Raw genomic sequence first — 19,359 nt, 5'->3', positions numbered from 1 at the left:
CACATTAAGTCAATTGCATACTCCTGTACTTAAGCGCTGAGAACCACGAGGGGTGGTCCCGGCTCCAGGCTCCGAAACACTCTCGATATGCTAAACAGGTCACAAGAAGCACCCCTAGGTCAATAAAATGAAAAACAGCATCTATCTATCACATTAATACTGCAAACCAGATATATATATTTTTCTCTTACATTAAAGACATAACAGTGAAAAAGGATTGTACTGTATTTATCACCACAGACCCGTATTCTTTAGAAACTTTGGAAAATAAATGTCACAGTCCTATAGGACAAATCTTATGATTAGACTGTCGGTATATTGTCTTTTTTCTTTTTTTAAATAAATTTTTATTAAAATGGCACTTGTCTGCCAATCCCTCTGGACCTACAAATGTTGTAAACACACGCGGACCTTCTGCCGCTGCCCCTGCCTTCGAGCCGAGCCGAAGGCGGGCGGTGGCAGAACGAGAGACACGGGGGCGCCTCGCCTGGCCCCTGCCCTCGGGTCCCGCAGAGCTGGCGGCCAGGTCAGGAGCACACCGGGGTCACTCTGCGATAAACTTTAGTGACGACCTCAGCATGTTCAAGGCTTTAAAACCACATCGTGTTTGTGTTGCTTTCACTCTCAGAGAACATTCACAGCTAGTTTGAGCCCATCAATTTCATAGAGAATCATGTGTTAAAAACAAGTAAATTGAATGACCAAATAAATTAAAAAATGTTTTAAAGCCCTGAGTTCATAGACTGGTTTTAGGAGATTTTTAGGAAATACGGGACTCTATTTTAATAAGCAGCTTAGAGATTTTGGCAAACCATATTTCCGACGACAATGGGGTCTCATACAGGTCTGCAGTTCAAAATCCGAGTCTGAGATCTGGGACGGAAGGCATTCTGGAAAACGGAGAATCTGCTAAAATCGACGACGCCTCGTGTTCGGTGCTGGCTGTCATGGAAGGGCTGGGCATTTGTTGGTCTGAGTGTAGCTGGTCTCGTGTGAATCCACCTCGGTACACAAGCGTAAACACTGAAACTTGTCACGCAAAGTACATGGTGCGCAGCGTGTCCTGGTGGACCTGCACGGCCTTGGCCAAGGCCTGATGGTCGCGTCCATTGCTCTGCCCGGAGGTATGGCTTCCTTCGGCACTGCGGGGAGGGGCAGAGAGACCGCACACGAGAGCTAAGTTAGGACCAGGCACCAGCCACCTGCGGAGGCGGCCACATGGCTATACAGTGGCAGGGAAGATGCTGGCACTGGGCGTCTGTGGCACGGTTGGCTCCAGCTGCTGGAAACCCACCGCTTCCCGTGCCGGAAAAGCAGCTGCCAAGCCCACTGCAGAATCGCGCCCAGCCCAGAAAGGCACGCCACTCACCTATCATGTTCTTTATCCACCAGGTGGTACCTGGCCCGGAAGGCCACCAGGTGAGCATAGTAGGCTGGCGCCGGGATGGACACGGAGCGCGTACAGCGCACATACGTGTGACACAGCTGGTAGGTGAGAATCTGCAGCTCATCGGAAGAGAAACGATTGTCATCCCAAAGCACGTGATAGTGGGAAGGCCTGCTTGTTCCCTAAAAGCAGACCAGAGGGTCAGAGAGGCAAACACGCCCAAGAGAAGTCCAGAGCTCACCTGCAGAAGGGCGCTGCTGCTAAGCTGAGCCTTCACAGAGGACAAGGGGCGGGGGATGTTCACACGAGAAGACACTGATGTGACCTTATTTTGCTACCACTGTAAAAAGGCGTCACAACCACATCCTCTGTGACCCCTATTTGTAAAGCAGACTATACACACATTTACATTTGATATGCAAAAATCATACGAAAGATATGAAACAATGCAGAAATGGCTGTTTTGAGGATAATGCCGTTGACATATGTTAGGTTTTCCACAAAGAGGTATTTACGAAGGCAAGAAAAAAAATCTCGGTTAAGTTACATATCAACGATGGCGCTTCTGAGATGGGAAGCTGAACAGGTACCACTTCATGCAGTAGCCTGGGATCCCTTGAAACTAGGAGGGGGGAGTCGGCCACCCAGCTGTCCCCGGCACGGAGCGTGCACCAGGCTCTGGCGCCATCACGGCCGCTGCACTGTTCCGATGGGTCATTCTCTCGCTTCTGCCCACCCACCTCCCGGGCCACTCAACCGGAGCCAGCTGGCAGGGTCCTTCCTGACTCTTCCCACACGGTCACCACTGCCCTGTCAACAACTGTGCGAAGTGACAGGGGGGCAGACCCTCTTGTCCTCTGAGGAGCCCCCACAGATGTGGCCCGGAAGCCAGTCGCCCAAGCCCTGTTCCAGCACCCCACTTGGGGCGTTTCATCAGTGGCTGTCACAGGGGCCATGGGCAGTGGGGTGTTTCGTACACGAGGGTCTGTCGGGGACACAGCAACGAAGGCCCGTTTTGTCACAGTGGGACCTCCCCCATGGGAAGGTGCCTGGGCCAGACACAGGGAGAAGGTTTTCATCCTTTAAATGAAGCAGAGGCCCCGGAGGGAGGAGGCTCCACGCCCAGCAGGACGGAAGCAGGAGCAAGGGACTGCGGTGGAAGCCCTGTGTGGTCCACACGGAGAAGGCGACGGTGCCAGCCAGCCTGACACGGACGCCGTCACCAGGACTGACACATGCCCAGAAATACTGCAAGAGCCTTTGGGTCCCACGGTCGTCTTCTCTCTTTTTAGGGCCACACCTGTGGCAAAAGGGGTTGAACTGGAGCTGCAGCTGCCAACCTACGCCACAGCCACACCGGATCCGAGCTGCATCTGAGGCCTATGCTGCACCTTGCAGCAACACTGGCTCCTTGACCCACTGAGGCCAAGGACTGAACTTGCATCCTCATGGACACCAGTCAGATTTTTAACTTGCGGAGCCACAGTGGGAACTCCTCTTTTTCTTTCTTTTAAACAACCTTTAAAAATGCAAAAGCCAGAGTTTCAGCTATGGTACACTGGGTTCAGAACCCAACTGCAGCAGCTAAGATTGCCATGGAGATGCAGGTTCTACCCAGCCCTGGCACAGTGGGTTAAAGGATCTGCTGTTGCCATAGCTACAGTGTAGGTCGCAGCTGTGGCTCGGATTCAGTCCTGGCCCAGGAACTTATGTGCTGCAGATGCAGCCATAAAAAAAAAAAAAAAAAAAAAATGTAAAAGCCATTCTCAGCCCCAGGCTGCACCCTGACAGGCTGCAGGGTGGATGTGGCCCAGAGGCCAGTCGGCCAAGCCCTGTTCTAGGTCCGTGGTGAGATGTGAATGACGCAGATGTGGGAGTATTTCCCACGAACGTTACACAGCTCCCAGGGAACCCCCAAGTCCCTTGAGGACAGAAATTTAAGTCCTTACTTTACTGTGAAAAAACCAAAAGCCTGCCAGTGATAAAGCTGAGCGGGCACCACAGGTCCTGGGCTCTCGGCTCTGACAGCGGGCAGGGATGGACATGGTGCTCCTGAGGCGGCAACACGCCCTGAAAATCACTCTTGGCAAAGCTCTTCATCAACAGGGACAAGGAGTGCCACATGGAGACCTTCCCTACACACCAGCGACCATGCGTGGTGGGGCCTGCAAGGCTGTCCCATCACCTTGAAGATGGCAAGGGGCTCGCCAAGCCCCAGGCACAAGGAAATGCCCCTGGCTCCTGGCCAGCGTGCTTGGCCTCTGCAGGCACTGCTCCTTCTGCTTGGCGCCCCCACCCCCCACAGCACCCCAGCAGGTCCTCTGTTCCCAGCACCTGGTGGGCCTGAGCCTCACCTGCTCACTGGACAAGCACCTGCTTTCCCTCGGAGCGGCTGGAGACTTAGCCCTGCTGTGCGCCACGTCCCCAGGGCCCACAGGAGCTCCAGGCCCGGGCTCGGGCCCCACAGGTGTTTGCTAAACGTGTGGACGACGTCGCAGAGACAGCAAGACGGTCCACAGCGGCCCCTCTGTCCTTACCTGGATGCCAGCATGGCTACACAGGTAGAAGTCAAACTCCGTGGGGTGGGTGATTTTCGTGTCCACGGTTGTGCCTGCTGGAATGTTTCCGCTTTTGCCAACCTGCAGCCACAGAGGAAGCCGTCAGACATGCCCAGGGACGACGAGGTAGAGCAAGCAGCCTGGCCACGCCACCCCGACGCTGCGCCTTCCTGCTGGAGCCGCCCTATCCTAAAGTCTTATTTACTCTATTTCATTTTATTTTGTGCTGTTTAGGGCCACACTCGCAGCACATGGAGGTTCCCAGGCTAGGGGTCCCATCGAACTACAGCCGCCGGCCTATGCCACAGCCACCGCACCGCAGAATCCAAGCCGAGTCTGAGACCAACGCCACAGCTCACAGCAACGCCGGATCCTTAACCCACTGAGTGAGGCCAGGGGTCAAACCCACATCCTCATGGATCTCAGTTGGATTCGTTTCTGCTGCACCACGACAGAAACTCCCCGAAGTCTTTAGATTGGCTGATCTATCTGCTGGGTGCTACCGCAGTAAAATAACATTTTACACACACTAACAACTGAAACTAAATTAGCTGCTCTTCTCTTGGGGTTGGGGTTATTTCCACTGACTCATAAAAGCCCGAGGGAGACACGGTCTCTCCCTCCACTGAAGAATGGGCGTGGAACGTGTGAAGAGGCTTCATTATTGCTGAGGCCAAGACGGAAACTGCCAGCATGGGACAGGCCGTGACCCATGCACACCTGCAGTGCTCGGGGCAGGAGAGCTACAAAGCCTGGCAGCCGGCAGGGGCTCCATTCTCTGTGAGTGCTTGATCACTGCCCGGAGAGGAGCATCTGAGCAGCCGGAGTGTGGCCGGGGCGCTGCGTTCTAGAATACCCGCTACAGCTATGGGGCATAAGGACGCCCATCGGGCACTAAGGCATTGACTGGTTTTTCGGGTTGTGCAAATATTTCGAATATACAAATAAAAAGACGGTCTCCAGTGTAACCCCTCTGCACCCTCAGATACATATGTTTTTTCACTTCTTAGCAACCTTTACACTTTTGGATTTTTAAAAGTAGTAAAATATCTGGAAAGAGTGCCTACTTTGCATCCCTTCCATGCTGCAGCCTCTATCCAGACTTTATGACTCCCCCACATACTTCATTTTTTGCTACATGCTGAGGCTCCAGCAGCACTGTACCTGTGACTTGGCAGGGTCTAAAACCACACAGGTGTATCATATACGGTTTGCTATTTGCTACTTGCTGCTTTGGCCCCGGATTACACTTTTGAGATGCAGTCATGTGACAGGTAGTGTTTGCTACTTTTCACTGCGGTATAAATGCCAACATGTAAATACATCACCACCTTCTTTCCTGTTGGGAGACAGGTGAATTCTTTGCTATCAGAAACACCACCGCCATAATGTTCTTAGGCATGTCTCCCTGCACACAGTGTGGGGGGCTTTCCAGGGTAGATCCACTTCTAGAATCGACGAACTGTGCTCCAAGTTGGTTACGGGTCTGTACTCTCATGGAAAATGTATGAGAAGCCTCCTCATAATAACGCCTTTCCTCCGTGCTACGTGCTCTGCGTTCGCTCAGCCAAACCCTCCAGTAGCCTCAGGAAGGTGGTACTTGGCGGGGAGGCTGACAGCTCCTGGTCATGCAGCCTGGGTGCCGAGAGGCTGTGCTGGAGCCTGTGCTGCTGACAGCACCAGCATCCTCGACGATATGGCTAGCCTCGTAATGCAGGTCCCCCAACTTTTCCTGATCTTGAAATACTTTGTATAAGATTATGCCTTGAAGGTTTGGGCAAACTTGGCTATAAAACTCTCTGGACTAACTTCATAAAATGAACTAAGTAGTTCCTCCCTTTGTCTAGTCTCTGACACATTATAAGATAACGTCCACACACGGGCGCACACACACACACGCGCGCACACCTATTAGTTTTATGGCCACATCCTCCACATATGGAAGTTCCTGGGCCAGGGACTGACTCCGAGCTGCAGGGGTAACCCATGCTGCAGGTGCAGCAGTGCTGGATCCTTTAACCCGCTCCACCAGGCTGGGGAATTGAACCTGCACCTCTGCAGCAATCCCAGCCACTGCACTTGGATTCTTTTTTTTTTTTGTCTTTTATCTTTTTAAGACCGCACCCGTGGCATATGGAGGTTCCCAGGCTAGGGGCTGAATTGGAGCTGCAGCTGCCGGCCTACACCACAGCCACAGCAACGCAGGATCCGAGCCGCGTCTAAGACCTACACCACAGCTCATGGCAACACCGGATCCTTAACCCACGGAGCAAGGCCAGGGATCGAACCCGCAACCTCACGGTTCCTAGTTGGATTTGTTTCTGCTGCGCCACGACGGGAACTCCATGTAGTCGGATTCTTAACCCATTGAGCCACAGTGGGAACTCCAAGATAATTTTTTTTTTTTTTTTGGGTCTTTCTAGAGCTGCACCCGAGGCATATGGGAGTTCCCAGGCTAGACGATGAATCAGAGCTACGGACGCCGGCCTACACCACAGCAATGCCAGATCCGAGCCACATCTGTGATCTACACCACAGCTCACAGCAATGCCGGATCCTTAAAGCACTGAGTGGGGCCAGGGACTGAACTCGCGTCTTTATGAATAATAGTCGAGTTCGTCACTGCTGAGCCACAGTGGGAATTCCCAAGATAATCTACTCCTGAAGGCTTGGTAGAGCCGCCTGCACCACTCTCCGGGCCTGAGGCCTTTTGGAACAATGAGTGGGTCCTCCTCCTCAGCTGACTTTGGTCATGTACGTAGTTCTATAAACAAGTGTCTGCATCTGTTTCCTCTAGAGTTTTCCAATGTGCAGTCACGAAATGGCTCATACGCCACTACCATTCAAATAACACGTGGGCCCTCTGCAGCCCTGCTGCCATTTTTTCCTCCCAGTGTCGTTACAGCTGTTCTCTTTTTTGTTGAGTGTTTTATGTTTATCCGTCTTCAGAGAAGTAGGTTTTGCTTGTGTTAATTTTCTCTAGTCCTTCCTCATTTTCTTTTCTTTTTTGGATACAAGCGTGGCATGTGGAAGTTCCCAGACCAGGGCTCAACTCTGTGCCATAGCTGTAACCAGAGCCACAGCAGTGACAGTGCCAGGTTGATCCTTAACCCACTGGGCCCGCGAGGGAGCTCCACTGCCTCATTTCCTACCTCCCTATTGCCGACTCTGAGAAAGCGGGGTGCTGGCTAAGTTGACTTTGGGCCCCTGGCCTCCTGGTGAGAGGTCGCAGGCCGGGGAGGAAGGCCAGGCACCCCAGCTCCACAGCTCTCCCTTCATCCCGGGATGACACCCTTTCATTAGCTTCCAACTCACCTGACGGTTCTTTCTTGTTTTACAACAGTAAATGCATCCAGGTCTATAATCTCACCTCTAAGCGCTTCTTCAGCTGCACTGGACAGGGGCGGATGTGAAATTCTCATTTTTGTTCATATCTGATCATTCTGTAATTTTTATTCTCTTTACAGTCGGCCTGTGCCACTCAGAATCGACTTTAAATGTTTGAGCGTTCTCACACCTCCTTGTGACCTGAGGCAAGGCCAAGGCACAAGAGCCTTCCCCACGAGCTCAGCTGTCACAGGCAGGATTCTGTCTGACAGAGCTGGCTTGTTCATTTCACTCTTACCACTTTCAGTTTCTATTAATTTGTGCCTGTTTTAGTTTTTTTCTTTTTTTAAAAAAAATTTTAAGTGAGAATTACAATAACTTTTTAAAAAATTTATCTATATCTATTTATTTACTTATTTATTTTGCTTTTTGGGGCTGCACACACGGCATATGGAGGTTCCCAGGCTAGGGTTCAAATTGGAACTACAGCTGCCGGCCTACACCACAGTCACAGCAACGCCGGATCCAAGCCGCATCTGTGACCTACACCACAGCTCACAGCAACGCCAGATCCTTTACCCACTGAGTGAGGCCAGGGATAGAACCTGCAACTTCATGCTTCTTAGTTGGATTCATTTCCGCTGCACCACGATGGGAACTCTTGTTTCAGTTTCTGATAGTGGTGTGTTAAAATAGTCCTATTTGGTGGCATGTTTGTCAATTTGTCCTTGAAATTTTGTCCTTTACTTTTTTTTACCTTTGCCTATTTCTAGGTCATGGTGTTAGGTACAGCCAAGCTCACGGCCGCTCTGTCTCCTTGGTGGACCTCTTCTGTCCCTCAATCTGCAGCGTGTTGTCCACTGGGACAAGCAGCACTCTTGGTGCTCTGGTGCCACCATGGCGTCGGCGGCTGCACTGCTGGAGTTTCCTCTGGCACCTCGTGGACTCTAACCCTCGACTTCTAGCCTGCTAGTGGCCAGTCGGACGTGACATCTCTCGCTCCCAGGAGGACTCCTTCCTTACACAACTACTCTGATGCTGTGCAGTTTTAGGATAGTGCGTCTAGGTTTCTTTTCTTTATCCTGGTGGGAACACGAAAGGGCTCGCAATCTAGGGATTCCTATCTTTCTCCGACTGCGGAGAATTCCAGGAGGTACACCTATAAACCTGAGTCTCCTGCATGCTCGTGGTGCTTGTCCGAATGCCGAGAAGACACACGGGTACTGCTGTCTTCCAACGCCTCTCCAGACCAGAGGCCTGAGGAGCCCCTGGGCCCCCTCGCGTCGCTGCGCCCCGAGCCCCCAGGGTCCCACTCCTTTCCACCCACCGCATTCTCAACACCGCTGTCCACGGCCACGGCTGCTAAGCGGCTCTGAAGCCGGCTCTCTGTTCATTTCTGGACGAACACCCGCCGGGGGTGGTGGACGGGTTCACACGTCCCTCGAGGCACACGGCCCGGGGCCGAGGCCACTCACCCGCTCGTTCTTGTCCGTGCAGAAGAGCCGCGTGTGGTGCCTCTTCTGGACCACGATGAACGTGATCCCCGGCTGGTAGTCCTTCTCTAGCTTGATGCACGCCTCGCGGATGGCCAGCAACTCGTGGTGAAGGACCTACGGGAGAGAAAGAACAGGCTCGAGGATCACCACGTCTTGGGCCTCCTGCTGTCTCAGACGAACGCCTTAGCTTAAATATTTATCAAATGTACATATGACTCAGTCCCTGCTGTCAGCTTGCTGTCAGCTGTGTGACTCTGCCTGAGTCTGCGTCTTCACTTTTATGAAGGAGCAAATGATACCCAAGTTTCATGGTTAAATGGCTTAAATTCGACAAGGCATAAATGGGCTTAGCACCGTCTCTGGAACATTCTAAGTGCTACCATGCACTGTGGACAGGAGGCACAACAGGAAACACACACACGAACAAGTCAATCCAACAAGGTATTTCTGGGTCGGAGAAGAGGGAGAGAACCTAGTAGAAAAAACACTGGCTTAGGAACTGGATCTGAGTTCCAGTCCTAGCTCTACCACTAAGTAACTACGTGGCTCTGGAAAGAGGGACCCTGTCCGATCGATCCCCGGGGTTTTCAGTTTAGAACAGGAACATGCTTGGAGTTCCCGTCGTCACTCAGTGGTAACGAACCCGACTAGTATCCGTGAGGATGTGGGTCTGATCCCTGGCCTCGCTCACTAAGTTAAGGATCCGGCGTTGCTGCGAGCTGTGGTGTAGGTCGCAGACACAGTTGCGACCCTAAGTTGCTGTGGCTGCGGTGCAGGCTGGCAGCTGCAGCTCTGATCTAACCCCTAGCCTGGGAACCTCCATATATGGTGAGTACAGCCCCCAAAAGACCAAAAAAAAAAAACCCATAAAACAAAAAATAAAATAAAATGGGAACATCCCACCCTGGCAAACTTGATGTGAAGACTGAAGTCGCCAGGGAAGTACCAGGACTGGGCTACGAGGATGGTGGGTACTGTCTGTCCCTGACCTGCCACCGGGGACAGACGGGCACACAGTCTGTCGCAGGGCCACACAACTTCAGCAACTGTCCTAATCAGATACTGTAATGTCTCAAAAACACGTTTTGGGTTCTGGGCCCAGAAGCCCTACTGCGACGGTTCTGTAAGACACGGGGTGCATTCCCAGAGGGATCAAAACAGAAGGAGACGCTGCAGGTGCAGAGCACAGCCACGACCTGCCATCCTCTCTAGTAATGACGACAGTGAGAGAAGAGGGAAGAGCGTTTGCCAATGGAGGGAACCCAGGGCTTCTGTACCAGAGGAGCTTCGGAGACGGCTGGCACCAGCCCAGGTCCCAAAGAAGCTCTGAATCAGAGGCCTCACCAGGCGCTATCAGACGGCCAAGGATGTGGACGGCCACTGGGTGGACCGGGAAGGCACTGGAGTCCACACCTGTTTATCAGGGTGGCCTGAGGCCTCTGGGTGCCCTGGGGTGCCTCTCAGGCTGTCTCCCCGGCTGGGTAGGCCTCCCCATTGTCAGGTACCGATCCCCCACCTCACTTCTGCCTCTCCTGCCAGTACCTCTGGATGGAGGCCGTGTCGGGCGCGTGGATGGAGCGGAGGTGGCGTTGGCGCTGGCCAAGATGGACACACTCAGGGCATCCACCTCCCGAGTGCCAGGCTTGGATGAACTCTTTGCTACCCAGTCACCTTGACCTGGCGACGGTGCTGGTGCCTTCACACCCAGAGCACAGCAACAGCCCCTCTGGCCTCACGTGTCATCCAAGATGCCGCCTCCCGCCCCCAGATCCAAGCAGTAGCTGGGGCCGCTCTTTCTGCAAGGGCTCCCGACTGCTCTCCTCCCTACTCTGCGCTGCCCGACTCCAGCCCACCCCTCCCCTGCAGGCAGAGGTGAGCCCCAGCCCAGCGGTGCCTCTGCCCTGCAGAGACTGCGCACAGCCTTGGAGGCAAAGCCGGGACCCAGGAGAGGCTCCTGGCTGGTGTGTGCTGGACCGAGTCGGCCCGAGAAGCCTCTCCCACCCTCCCTGCCCTGCGCAGAGTCCGGACGACCCCCCGCCCCACCCTCCGCACCTGACCAGGTAGACCCCGGGGCAGAACGAAAGCACACCACTACCCATACGAGCGGACCCAGGAGCTACTCCGTGGACTAACAAGCGAGCTGCAGACGCGGAGAGCGGGGCAAGGAGAGGCGGGGAGGAGGCTGACCTGCTGGAACTGGCCCTCGGAGACGCCGTCGCGGTAGAAGATGATGCGCGTGGGCTTGAAGCGCGTGGACTTGTAGAACTGGATGAGCAGCTCGCGCACCATGGCCGCCAGGTCCTGGATGATCTCCTGCCGGTGCTGCTGGACACGGACGGTGGCGCAGTAGCGGTTGGGGTGGGCGTCCATGCTGCCCACAACCTGCAGGGGCAACACGGGGGTCAGGACCGAGGGCCCACCTCTCATCACACGCCACCTAGTGCTGCTTCCGCGCGCTCGGCGACAGCGCCTCTGCACGCATGCCGAAGAACCAAAGTTTGCCATCGTAACTCATAAGAACCCACCGTGACTCTGGACCACCCTTCTGCCTGTGATCAGAGGTGCTTCCGTTCCATCAGAGGAGGCAGCTGGTGACCGCGACAGTGTTCCTAATTCTTTCAAGGCACTGCCCCCCACCCCGCCACGCACCCATCAACGCACAGCACCCGAGATTCTGACCCCCTGGAGGGACACGCCCACACCAGGCCGTCCTGCACGGCTCTCCACCAGTCAGACAAGGGAAGGACCAGAGAATACTGCCACCCGGAACAGCACAGGTCCACTCAGAGGCGGGGCCGTCGCGGGATGGACATTCGGGCCGCGGCGCGCACTCGGCGGGTTGACAGGATCTGCAGGCGCCGAACCGGGACTCAGAGGACAGGCTGAGCTGCACCTGGATTTCCTTCTGTGCAGGGGTCAGCTGTTCACGGGTCCACTTGGATTTGGTTTTTGATTGTTGCTGGGCCATGTAGGAGGCGCAACACTACATGGTGCTAAATTCCTTTATTTGTGGCCGCCCGGAGGCATGTGGAAATGCACAGGCCAGGGACTGAATCTGAGCACACATGCGGCAATGCCGGATCCTTAACCCCTGCGTCGGTCTGGCTGGGACTGAAGCTGTGTTGACCTCGGCGGGAACTCCTGTGCGATGCTAACCTGACGCGGGAAGCACTGCCCCCGAATAGCACCAGGACTGCCCACCTGAGAGCCTGTGCTCTGTGCTCCAGTCTCCCGGCTGGTGGTCAGATGCAGCTCGGGATGTGCAGCTCCCAGAGAGAAGCCCTGGGCAGCCGGGCAGTGGCCCTGCCCACCTGTGCGGCTCAGGTTCCTTACCTGAGCGACCGCAGGGACAGGTCTGTACCTGTGGTGTGGCAGGCCCCTCACCTTCCACAGCGCGAACTGTGGGGGGGGTGGGGGTACCCACACATCTGAACTCAATCCTGAACCTCAGGCAGGTTCAGCTGTGTTTCCTGCTGTTTCTCTTAGTGACTGAGCTTAGCCTCTGTGAACTCTCTCTCTCGTGTTTGACGAGGAAACCAACACTGGCCTCTGAAGATGATGAGACATAACAAGCTATGCGCCTCGCCCGTGCCTGGCACACAGTCGGTGCTCAGAGAATCACGTCGTCATCTGACCGTCCAGAGGGACTGAGGCAGGAAGGACCAGCCTCCCCGCGTGGGAGGAAAACCAGACAAACGGCGGAATGTGCAGCGGCCCCACGTCACCACAGTTCCTGGTGGGGACACCTGGAATGTGCAGCCTCCTGCAGGCCTCGCCACACAGCACTGGTGTCCCGGTGTGAGGGACAGCAAAGGCTCTCTGCGCGTCTGTCTGCCAGGACAAAAGGCCAGAGCGACACCCGCAGGGCCCCCTCCCGAGGCCAGTCAGCTTGGGTGCAGAGGGAGGGGAGGCACAGCTCAGCCTCCGGGGGAAGGGGATGGCCAGCCAGGTGCGGGGCACTGTGACCGTGATGCGAAGGCCACTGTGCCCACCTGGACGAAACTCACAAAGTTAGAACAAGGGGAAAGTCTGCATTTAACTAGCCTGTTTAATTATTTTGCCTTTAGCATTTTATCATAAAAAATAGAAAATGTTTGGGTGTTCCCGTCGTGACGCAATGGTTAACGAATCCGACTAGGAACCATGAGGTTGCGGGTTCGGCCCTGCCCTTGCTCAGTGGGTTAACGATCCGGCGTTGCCGTGGGCTGTGGTGTAGGTTGCAGACACGGCTCGGATCCCGCGTTGCTGTGGCTCTGGTGTAGGCCAGCGGCTACAGCTCGGATTCGACCCCTAGCCTGGGAACCTCCATATACCGCGGGTGCGGCCCAAAGAAATAGCAAAAGACAAGAAAAAAAAAAAAAAAGTTTAAAATGAGGTGTGGCACCTGCCTCAGGGGAACAGATGTGGTATGAGCTGGCAACTCTGGGACCCCGCTCGCTCACGCTGCACCCCTGCTCTCAGAGCACCCACGGGGGCAGCGTCTCCTCAAACACCTACTTCCCGTGAGGCTCTGATTTCAACTGCAGCTGAGCAACCTCTGCGCCTCACAGGAAGACAGTCTGGCCACATGGCCGTGGTGGGAGCATGAGCCCTTCCACAGGCAGCCTGGGGTGGGGGTGGGGGGGCTGTGGGTCCTGCTGGGCCCAGCGGGAAGCGCTGACACTCACGGCGGCGATGGAAGGCTTCTTGCCGTCCCCGGCGGGTGGGTGAGTGACATCCGCTCCCAGAAAGATTACGGGCTGCTGGAACACTGGAGGCCTGCGGAGGGAAGCGGGAGCGCCAGAGGCTCAGGGACAGTGCCTGGACCTCCTGCGACACAGGGAGCATCGTTACATCGAGCGCTGAGGGTATCACGGCTGTGTTTTTAAAGATCCCTTGTTGTTCAACCATACGCACAGAAACCCTTACGATCAAAAGTTGCACAGTGAGATCTGCTTCAGAACCACCCGGTAGGGGAGAGGGTGCAGGTGGAGTGTGGGCTGGGGTCAGCCACGTAAGGGTCCACCTTTGAATGTGACTGAAAATTTCCAAAATAACTACACTCACAGAGAGAGAGCCCAGGGTGTGTTACCAGCCTTGAACCTGCAGCCACATCCTACATCCCTGACGCAGCGGATGCCCGGGGCAGGACCAGCCTTCACTGGGGGAGGGGCTGTCCTGGGCACACGGCAAGATGTTGGGCAGCAGCCCTGCTCTCTACTTATTATTCGATGACAGCAGCAACGCCCAAGTCCTAACACCCCAAACGTCTGCAGACATCGCCACATTCTCCGGGAGGCAAAACTGCGCTAGGCCTCTCTCCCTGCGTCTCCTAAACGCTGGCCGAACTCAGCAGTCACGTCCCTGAGGAGGCCGTGGCTGGGGACACGGTTCTCTGCCTGCCGGCAGGTCCCCGACGCGTGGCTGCGTGTTCTGGAGCTTACTCTCCACGCTCCACGTTTCTCCGCGGAGAAGGGGAGACGTGGGTTGTCATGGGGACTAAATGAGCTTATGCTCGTCTCTGGCTTTCAAGGGCCTGGCCCAGCACCCCCCCCCCCCCCCACCCCGGAGGCTGCTGATCCCGCCTCGGCAGGAACAAGGAGCATAGCGCGCCTGCTGGGCCTGGCGGGGGTAAATTCGGGGACACATCTTGGCAGAACTCCCACCCGACAGCCCCTCACCAGGAGCCATCGACACCCCAGCAGCCCCCACCACACCCACTGACAGCCGCTGCCCCCTGGGGTGGGGGAGGGGGCCTCTCAGGCGTGTCAACCCCCCGCCAGCTCCCGCAGGACGTGGACAAGTTTCCCCTTTCATCGCCAACGCGCAGGAAGTCCACGAGGGCCACTCCTCTGGCAAGGCCCAGACTCGCAGGCGCTGGGACAGCCTGTCACCACTACCACCCCTGGGACAGAGGGAGACAGGCTCAAAGAATGCACTGCCCGGACCCTGAGCTCTGAGGGGGCCTTGGACTGCGTCCCACCAATAACTCTTTTAAACCCCAAGCACCTGTCCCCAGGAAGCTCAGCTCGCAGCACCGCACCCACCGTGAGGGGCCCTGGCTGCACCTGCTCTGCCCGCCCACCCTGGGCCCTGCCCATCTCTGGATCAGTCCCAGGAGCACCCGCACCTCAAACCAGCACCACCACTGTTGCCCCGGGTCTCCACGCTCCTCCCACCGCGCCTCGCCTTCCCCGCTCGCCTGGGGGCACAGCTCCCGCAATCAGCTGAACTCGTTTACTCTCTCCACCAGCCTCTGTGCTGCCATGGCAACAAGACTCCTCTCTGCAAGGTCACCAGCGACCTGCACATGTCTGCGAGCCCGTGGTGGAGCCTCTGGGCTCATCAGGCGTGGCCGGTGGGCACCTCGAGCGCCAGCAGCACATGGCCTCTCCCTCCTCCTCGGGCCCCCACACCCCGTCCTCAGGGGCCCACAGATGGCCCCGGGCCCCTGCGCAGCCCACCACATCCACTCAGCTCCTCCGCCGGAGTCCGGGACGGGCAGCGCTCGGCACGGGTGAGTGGACGCTGCCCCCGGGCACCGCCCCACCCCCAGGTAACGACGCGCCCACCGCCCCACCGGTGGCGGAAAGGCCGGTCTCACCTGCCCTGCGGCAGCAGGATGTTGTTGACGCCCCCCAGTTTGACGTTGATCTTCAGGCAGAGGTTGGACAGGGTCTGCGGCGTGGTCCTCTGCACGTTCTTCATCTGCACGCACTGCGTGGCCATGCCCAGCACCGTGTCTCCCACACGCTTGACCTCGGCTGTGGAGCAGAAGGCGCTCAGCACGGCGCCCGCGGGCACCTCCTCTGCTCACCCTGATCCCCGCCCACGTGTGGCCAAGCCCAGGCAACAGGGGCCTGGCCAGAGCCGGGGCTCCAATCCTGCCCCACGCTGCCCACGCCCCAGCCACCCGGAGGGTCACCCTCGCTCCCCTGGGGAGGCTGGGTGAGAGGGGCTCGGTCCTCGTCAGGCGCGAGGGCCGTGTCTGCCACTCATCCGGGCCTGCAGGGCGCCGTGGACGGAGCCAGGCTCAGGCCCGCAAGGGAATGGCGAAAGCAGAAAGGCGGCTCCTCCCGTCCTCGGCAAAGGCAAATCTGACACCAAAGCGCTCTCCGGGCCCACGTCCCCTCCGCTGCTGGAGTCCTTCGGAAGCAACTGGCCAACTGCTCCCCGGGGCGACCAGCGGAGACGGGCGGCCTCGGGGCGGTGAGTCGGACGGATGAGAACTCAACGTTCTCTCTTCCCTCCTTTGCCTGGATGTGCGGCTCGGAGAGTAGCTCGCATTCTGTCACCGCTTAGGTGGCACCCCCCTCCTCCCTTGCCTCGTGGCGCCCGCATGACACCTGCCCCGGGAGCCTCTGGTGCCCGTGGTGCTTTCAACAGACGTACGCGCCCACATCCAGTCCTGCCTTCACCCGTCTACATGGCTCTCCCCACCACCGGGAGCATCCAGGGCTGTCTCTACTCATCTAGGTTCCCCAGGGCCTGGGACACTTGGTAGCTTTTCGCTGAGGGAATGTGCAACCGCCCTTCCGGCAGAAAGGACTCTGATCGCATCCAGGATTCCGAGGCAGGCAGCTTCCACACGGGGCCCCAAGTGTGAGCTGCGTGACCGCCGCTCCGTCTGGCCGCCGTCTGTGTCGGGCGGAGGACGAGAAACCCCGGGCGCCTGCACGCGCCCCAGCAGCAATCAGAAACCGCCTTCCTCCCGCGCTCAGGAGGGGCCAGAAACCAGCGCCCCTCCTCCGTGTGGCCAAGACGCAAGGGCTGGGGCCGCAGCCGACGGAGCTGCCAGGCCCGCGAGCGCCCGGGGCCTACCGTAAACGGGGGTTTTCCCGGGCAGGATGACCACGACCAGCTGCAGGCCGGCGTACGTGTTCTTCAGGTGCCTAAACATGGGCTCCACGCTGTCCGCCCCCTGGGCGTATTTACAGAAGCACGGCTGGCCCTGGATTGGCATTCCCGCGTCTCTCGAGATCTTTCTGAGCTGCTCCGTGAAGGACCTGGAAGAGAAGATGTGCCACGTCAGGCACCTCGAGGAGGCAGAGCAGGCAGCTGCCCCCAAGCAAGGGCGCCGTTTCCGCAGAGCCAGGCCACAGCCCACCCAACTGAGATCAGAACCGCAGTTTCAGTCCGGGACGAGGTCATTTCAACACGTTAACACAGGAAAACAGCCACGTGCGCCAGGCGTATGCGCAGGTCACTGAAAAGTCACGATGAAATACGAGACTTCACGTCGTGGCCACGCTGCCTCCTCAGCAGCTGTGACACTCCCAGGGCACAGAGACAAGTGCTGTCCTTTTAAAGCCATGCACTTGGTCTGTGGATGCCAAGCGCTGTCAGTGTGAGGACAACTGCGAGCTGACTGTCCCCTTGGATTCTGCCCCCGGTCATTCTCGTGTCTACAACTTGGATGACATAATTGCGGGGGGAAACAAAACAACCCCCAGTTAGAGGAGCACTGGCAGCTGCGGCACAGGCCTCGCGAAGCCACAGCCAGAGTGGGGGAGACAAAGCCACGCTTCTATTTTAGGCTTAGGAGTCAAAACACTGCAGCCTCTTACACTGAGGGTCAGGACACTCTGGCCCACGCTAGGCGGTTAGTGCAGTTAAAGAAGCACGAGTACAGATCCGCATCTGTGCCCACACTCGCGTCTGCCGCGGGACCACACGCGCCCGGAAGAAGGAGCTGAGCGCCGAGGACAGGGGCGGGGGAGGCCCCCTGAGGACAGGCTCCAGCCTACCGTGTGCCCCAAGTCTGCCCGGGGCTGCTAGCGCAACAGAAGCCACTGGCTTCGCCAGGGACACAGAGGAGGCAGCCCCCGTCCATCGAGGCCACAGTTCTGGGTGCCCCACTGCCAAAGGGCCGCCTGCCCCCATGCCCCTGCCCTCCTGCTCCCACCAGGAGCAGTGGAGGCAAAGGCCTTCCCTCTCTTCAGGGCTGCCTGGCACAGACGCACGAGGGGCCAGCTGGACTGACGCAGAAATGTGAACCTAAAGTATTCTTTAAAAACAATTTTATTGTGGAGTTCCCGTTGCAGCGCAGTGGTTAACGAATCCATCTAGGAACCACGAGGTTACAGGTTTGATCCCTGGCCTCACTCAGTGGGTTGGGGATCCAGTGTTGCCGTGAGCTGGTGTAGGTTGCAGACGTGGCTCGGGTCCCGTGTTGCTGTGGCTGTGGCGCAGGCCGGTGGTTACAGCTCCAGTTGGACCCCTAGCCTGGGAAACTCCATATGCCGCAGGAGCGGCCCAAGAAATGGCAAATCGAACCCACAACCTCGTGGTTCCTAGTCGGATTCGTTAACCACTGTGCCACGACGGGAACTCCTCTTTAAAAATAATTTCAGTTCACCGAACACGATTTGCTCCTTTAGTTTGTCACTGTCTCTGTCTACTGTCCTGGTTCTTACATACCCGGGGCTGCCTCTCCCACTCCGATGGCAGTCTGAGAAGTCCCGAAGCCCTGCGGGCCCCGCCCTGGCCCGCCCCTGGGCAGTGCCCTCGGACAAGGAAAGGCTGCCAACCCTGCCTCGAATCTGAGCCCACAACCGGCCCCAGCCCAGGAGAGGGGCTTCCCGGCTGCCCCCCACCCCACCCGTCCTGCCCTCTGCTCCTCGGGCGGCCTTACTTGAGGTGCACCTCCGTGCACTGGCGCTGGGGGGCGAAGCACGCGATGGCCCACACCTTGATCTCGATGCCCGTGTGGAACTGCTTGTTCCTCATGTCCCAGACGCCCTGGACCGGGGTGGCGATCGCTTTATTCTGCAAGGGCGAGAAGTTTAGAGAGCGAAAACGGGCAGCATGACCCTCTGGCCTCGGACTCTGTCGCCGTCCCTACTGCTGCCGGTGCCCTACTGAAGAGTCTGCCATCTGGGGAAGTGGCAGGTGCAGCACCCACCTCATTTTGCCGCCTCTCAACCCGAAAGGAGCAGGTCCCCCACTGTCACTAAAGGAACCGACAAGTGATTCCGGAGCACAAGACGGGCAGCAAGGCCACGGGGAGGGCGGAGGTGCGGCACCCCTGCAGACAAGGCTGGGCCCGAGGTGCTGTCATTCACTCTGAATAAACGTTCTGCAATGGGAAACACTTTTTCCCCCCTACTTAAGTAATATAAGCGTGTTACAAAAGTCAAACATTATAGAAATGAATGTGTTTGTTCCCTATTTTTTCGGCCATGCCTGTGGCATGTGGAAGTTCCCGAGTCGGGGACCCCACCTGCATCACAGCAGTGACCAGGCTGCTGCAGGGACAATGCCCGAGCCTTAACCCGCTGCGGCACAGGAGCACCCCTGCTTCCTCTTGTGTGTTCAAATACTCCCCGCTCCCATCAGCCGCAGAAGGCCCCCGCCACGTCTGGTGTTGGGACCGGGAAGTAAAACCACACGCAGAGTCTACACAGCAATGGACTCGTTCTGTCTGGCGGTCCTCAACGCCACCCTACAGACGGGAGGACACGAGCGGCCTCTCCCCTTCAGATGCCAGTCTCCAGGCATCGCCCAACAGCCCTGGGGGCCACTGAACGTTTTGTCTAACAGGACAATGGGTAGGGCAGGTGATCTGAAGGGTGTGCTCCCACTAAACTATTTCAGAGATCTGGAAAAATCT

The 19,359-nt window shown here is 57.1% G+C and overlaps 1 protein-coding gene across 1 annotated transcript in view; it reads right to left on the bottom strand.

Annotated features, from left to right (window-relative positions):
* The window catches only part of AGO2 (argonaute 2, RISC catalytic component), a gene marked incomplete at its 5' end in the record, with an annotated part of 45,595 nt that continues 27,269 nt past the window's right edge, over nt 1,034-19,359 (bottom strand). The window contains 9 exon segments of the mRNA NM_001194975.1: nt 1,034-1,142; nt 1,370-1,569; nt 3,925-4,026; nt 8,748-8,882; nt 10,956-11,150; nt 13,436-13,526; nt 15,352-15,511; nt 16,569-16,753; nt 18,382-18,515. Of these exon segments, the coding sequence (NP_001181904.1) occupies nt 1,034-1,142; nt 1,370-1,569; nt 3,925-4,026; nt 8,748-8,882; nt 10,956-11,150; nt 13,436-13,526; nt 15,352-15,511; nt 16,569-16,753; nt 18,382-18,515 (1,311 nt within the window).

Source organism: Sus scrofa, chromosome 4 (assembly GCF_000003025.6).
Source record: "Sus scrofa isolate TJ Tabasco breed Duroc chromosome 4, Sscrofa11.1, whole genome shotgun sequence".
Taxonomy (NCBI): Eukaryota; Metazoa; Chordata; class Mammalia; order Artiodactyla; family Suidae; genus Sus; species Sus scrofa.
This window is presented reverse-complemented; position numbering and strand designations above follow the sequence as displayed.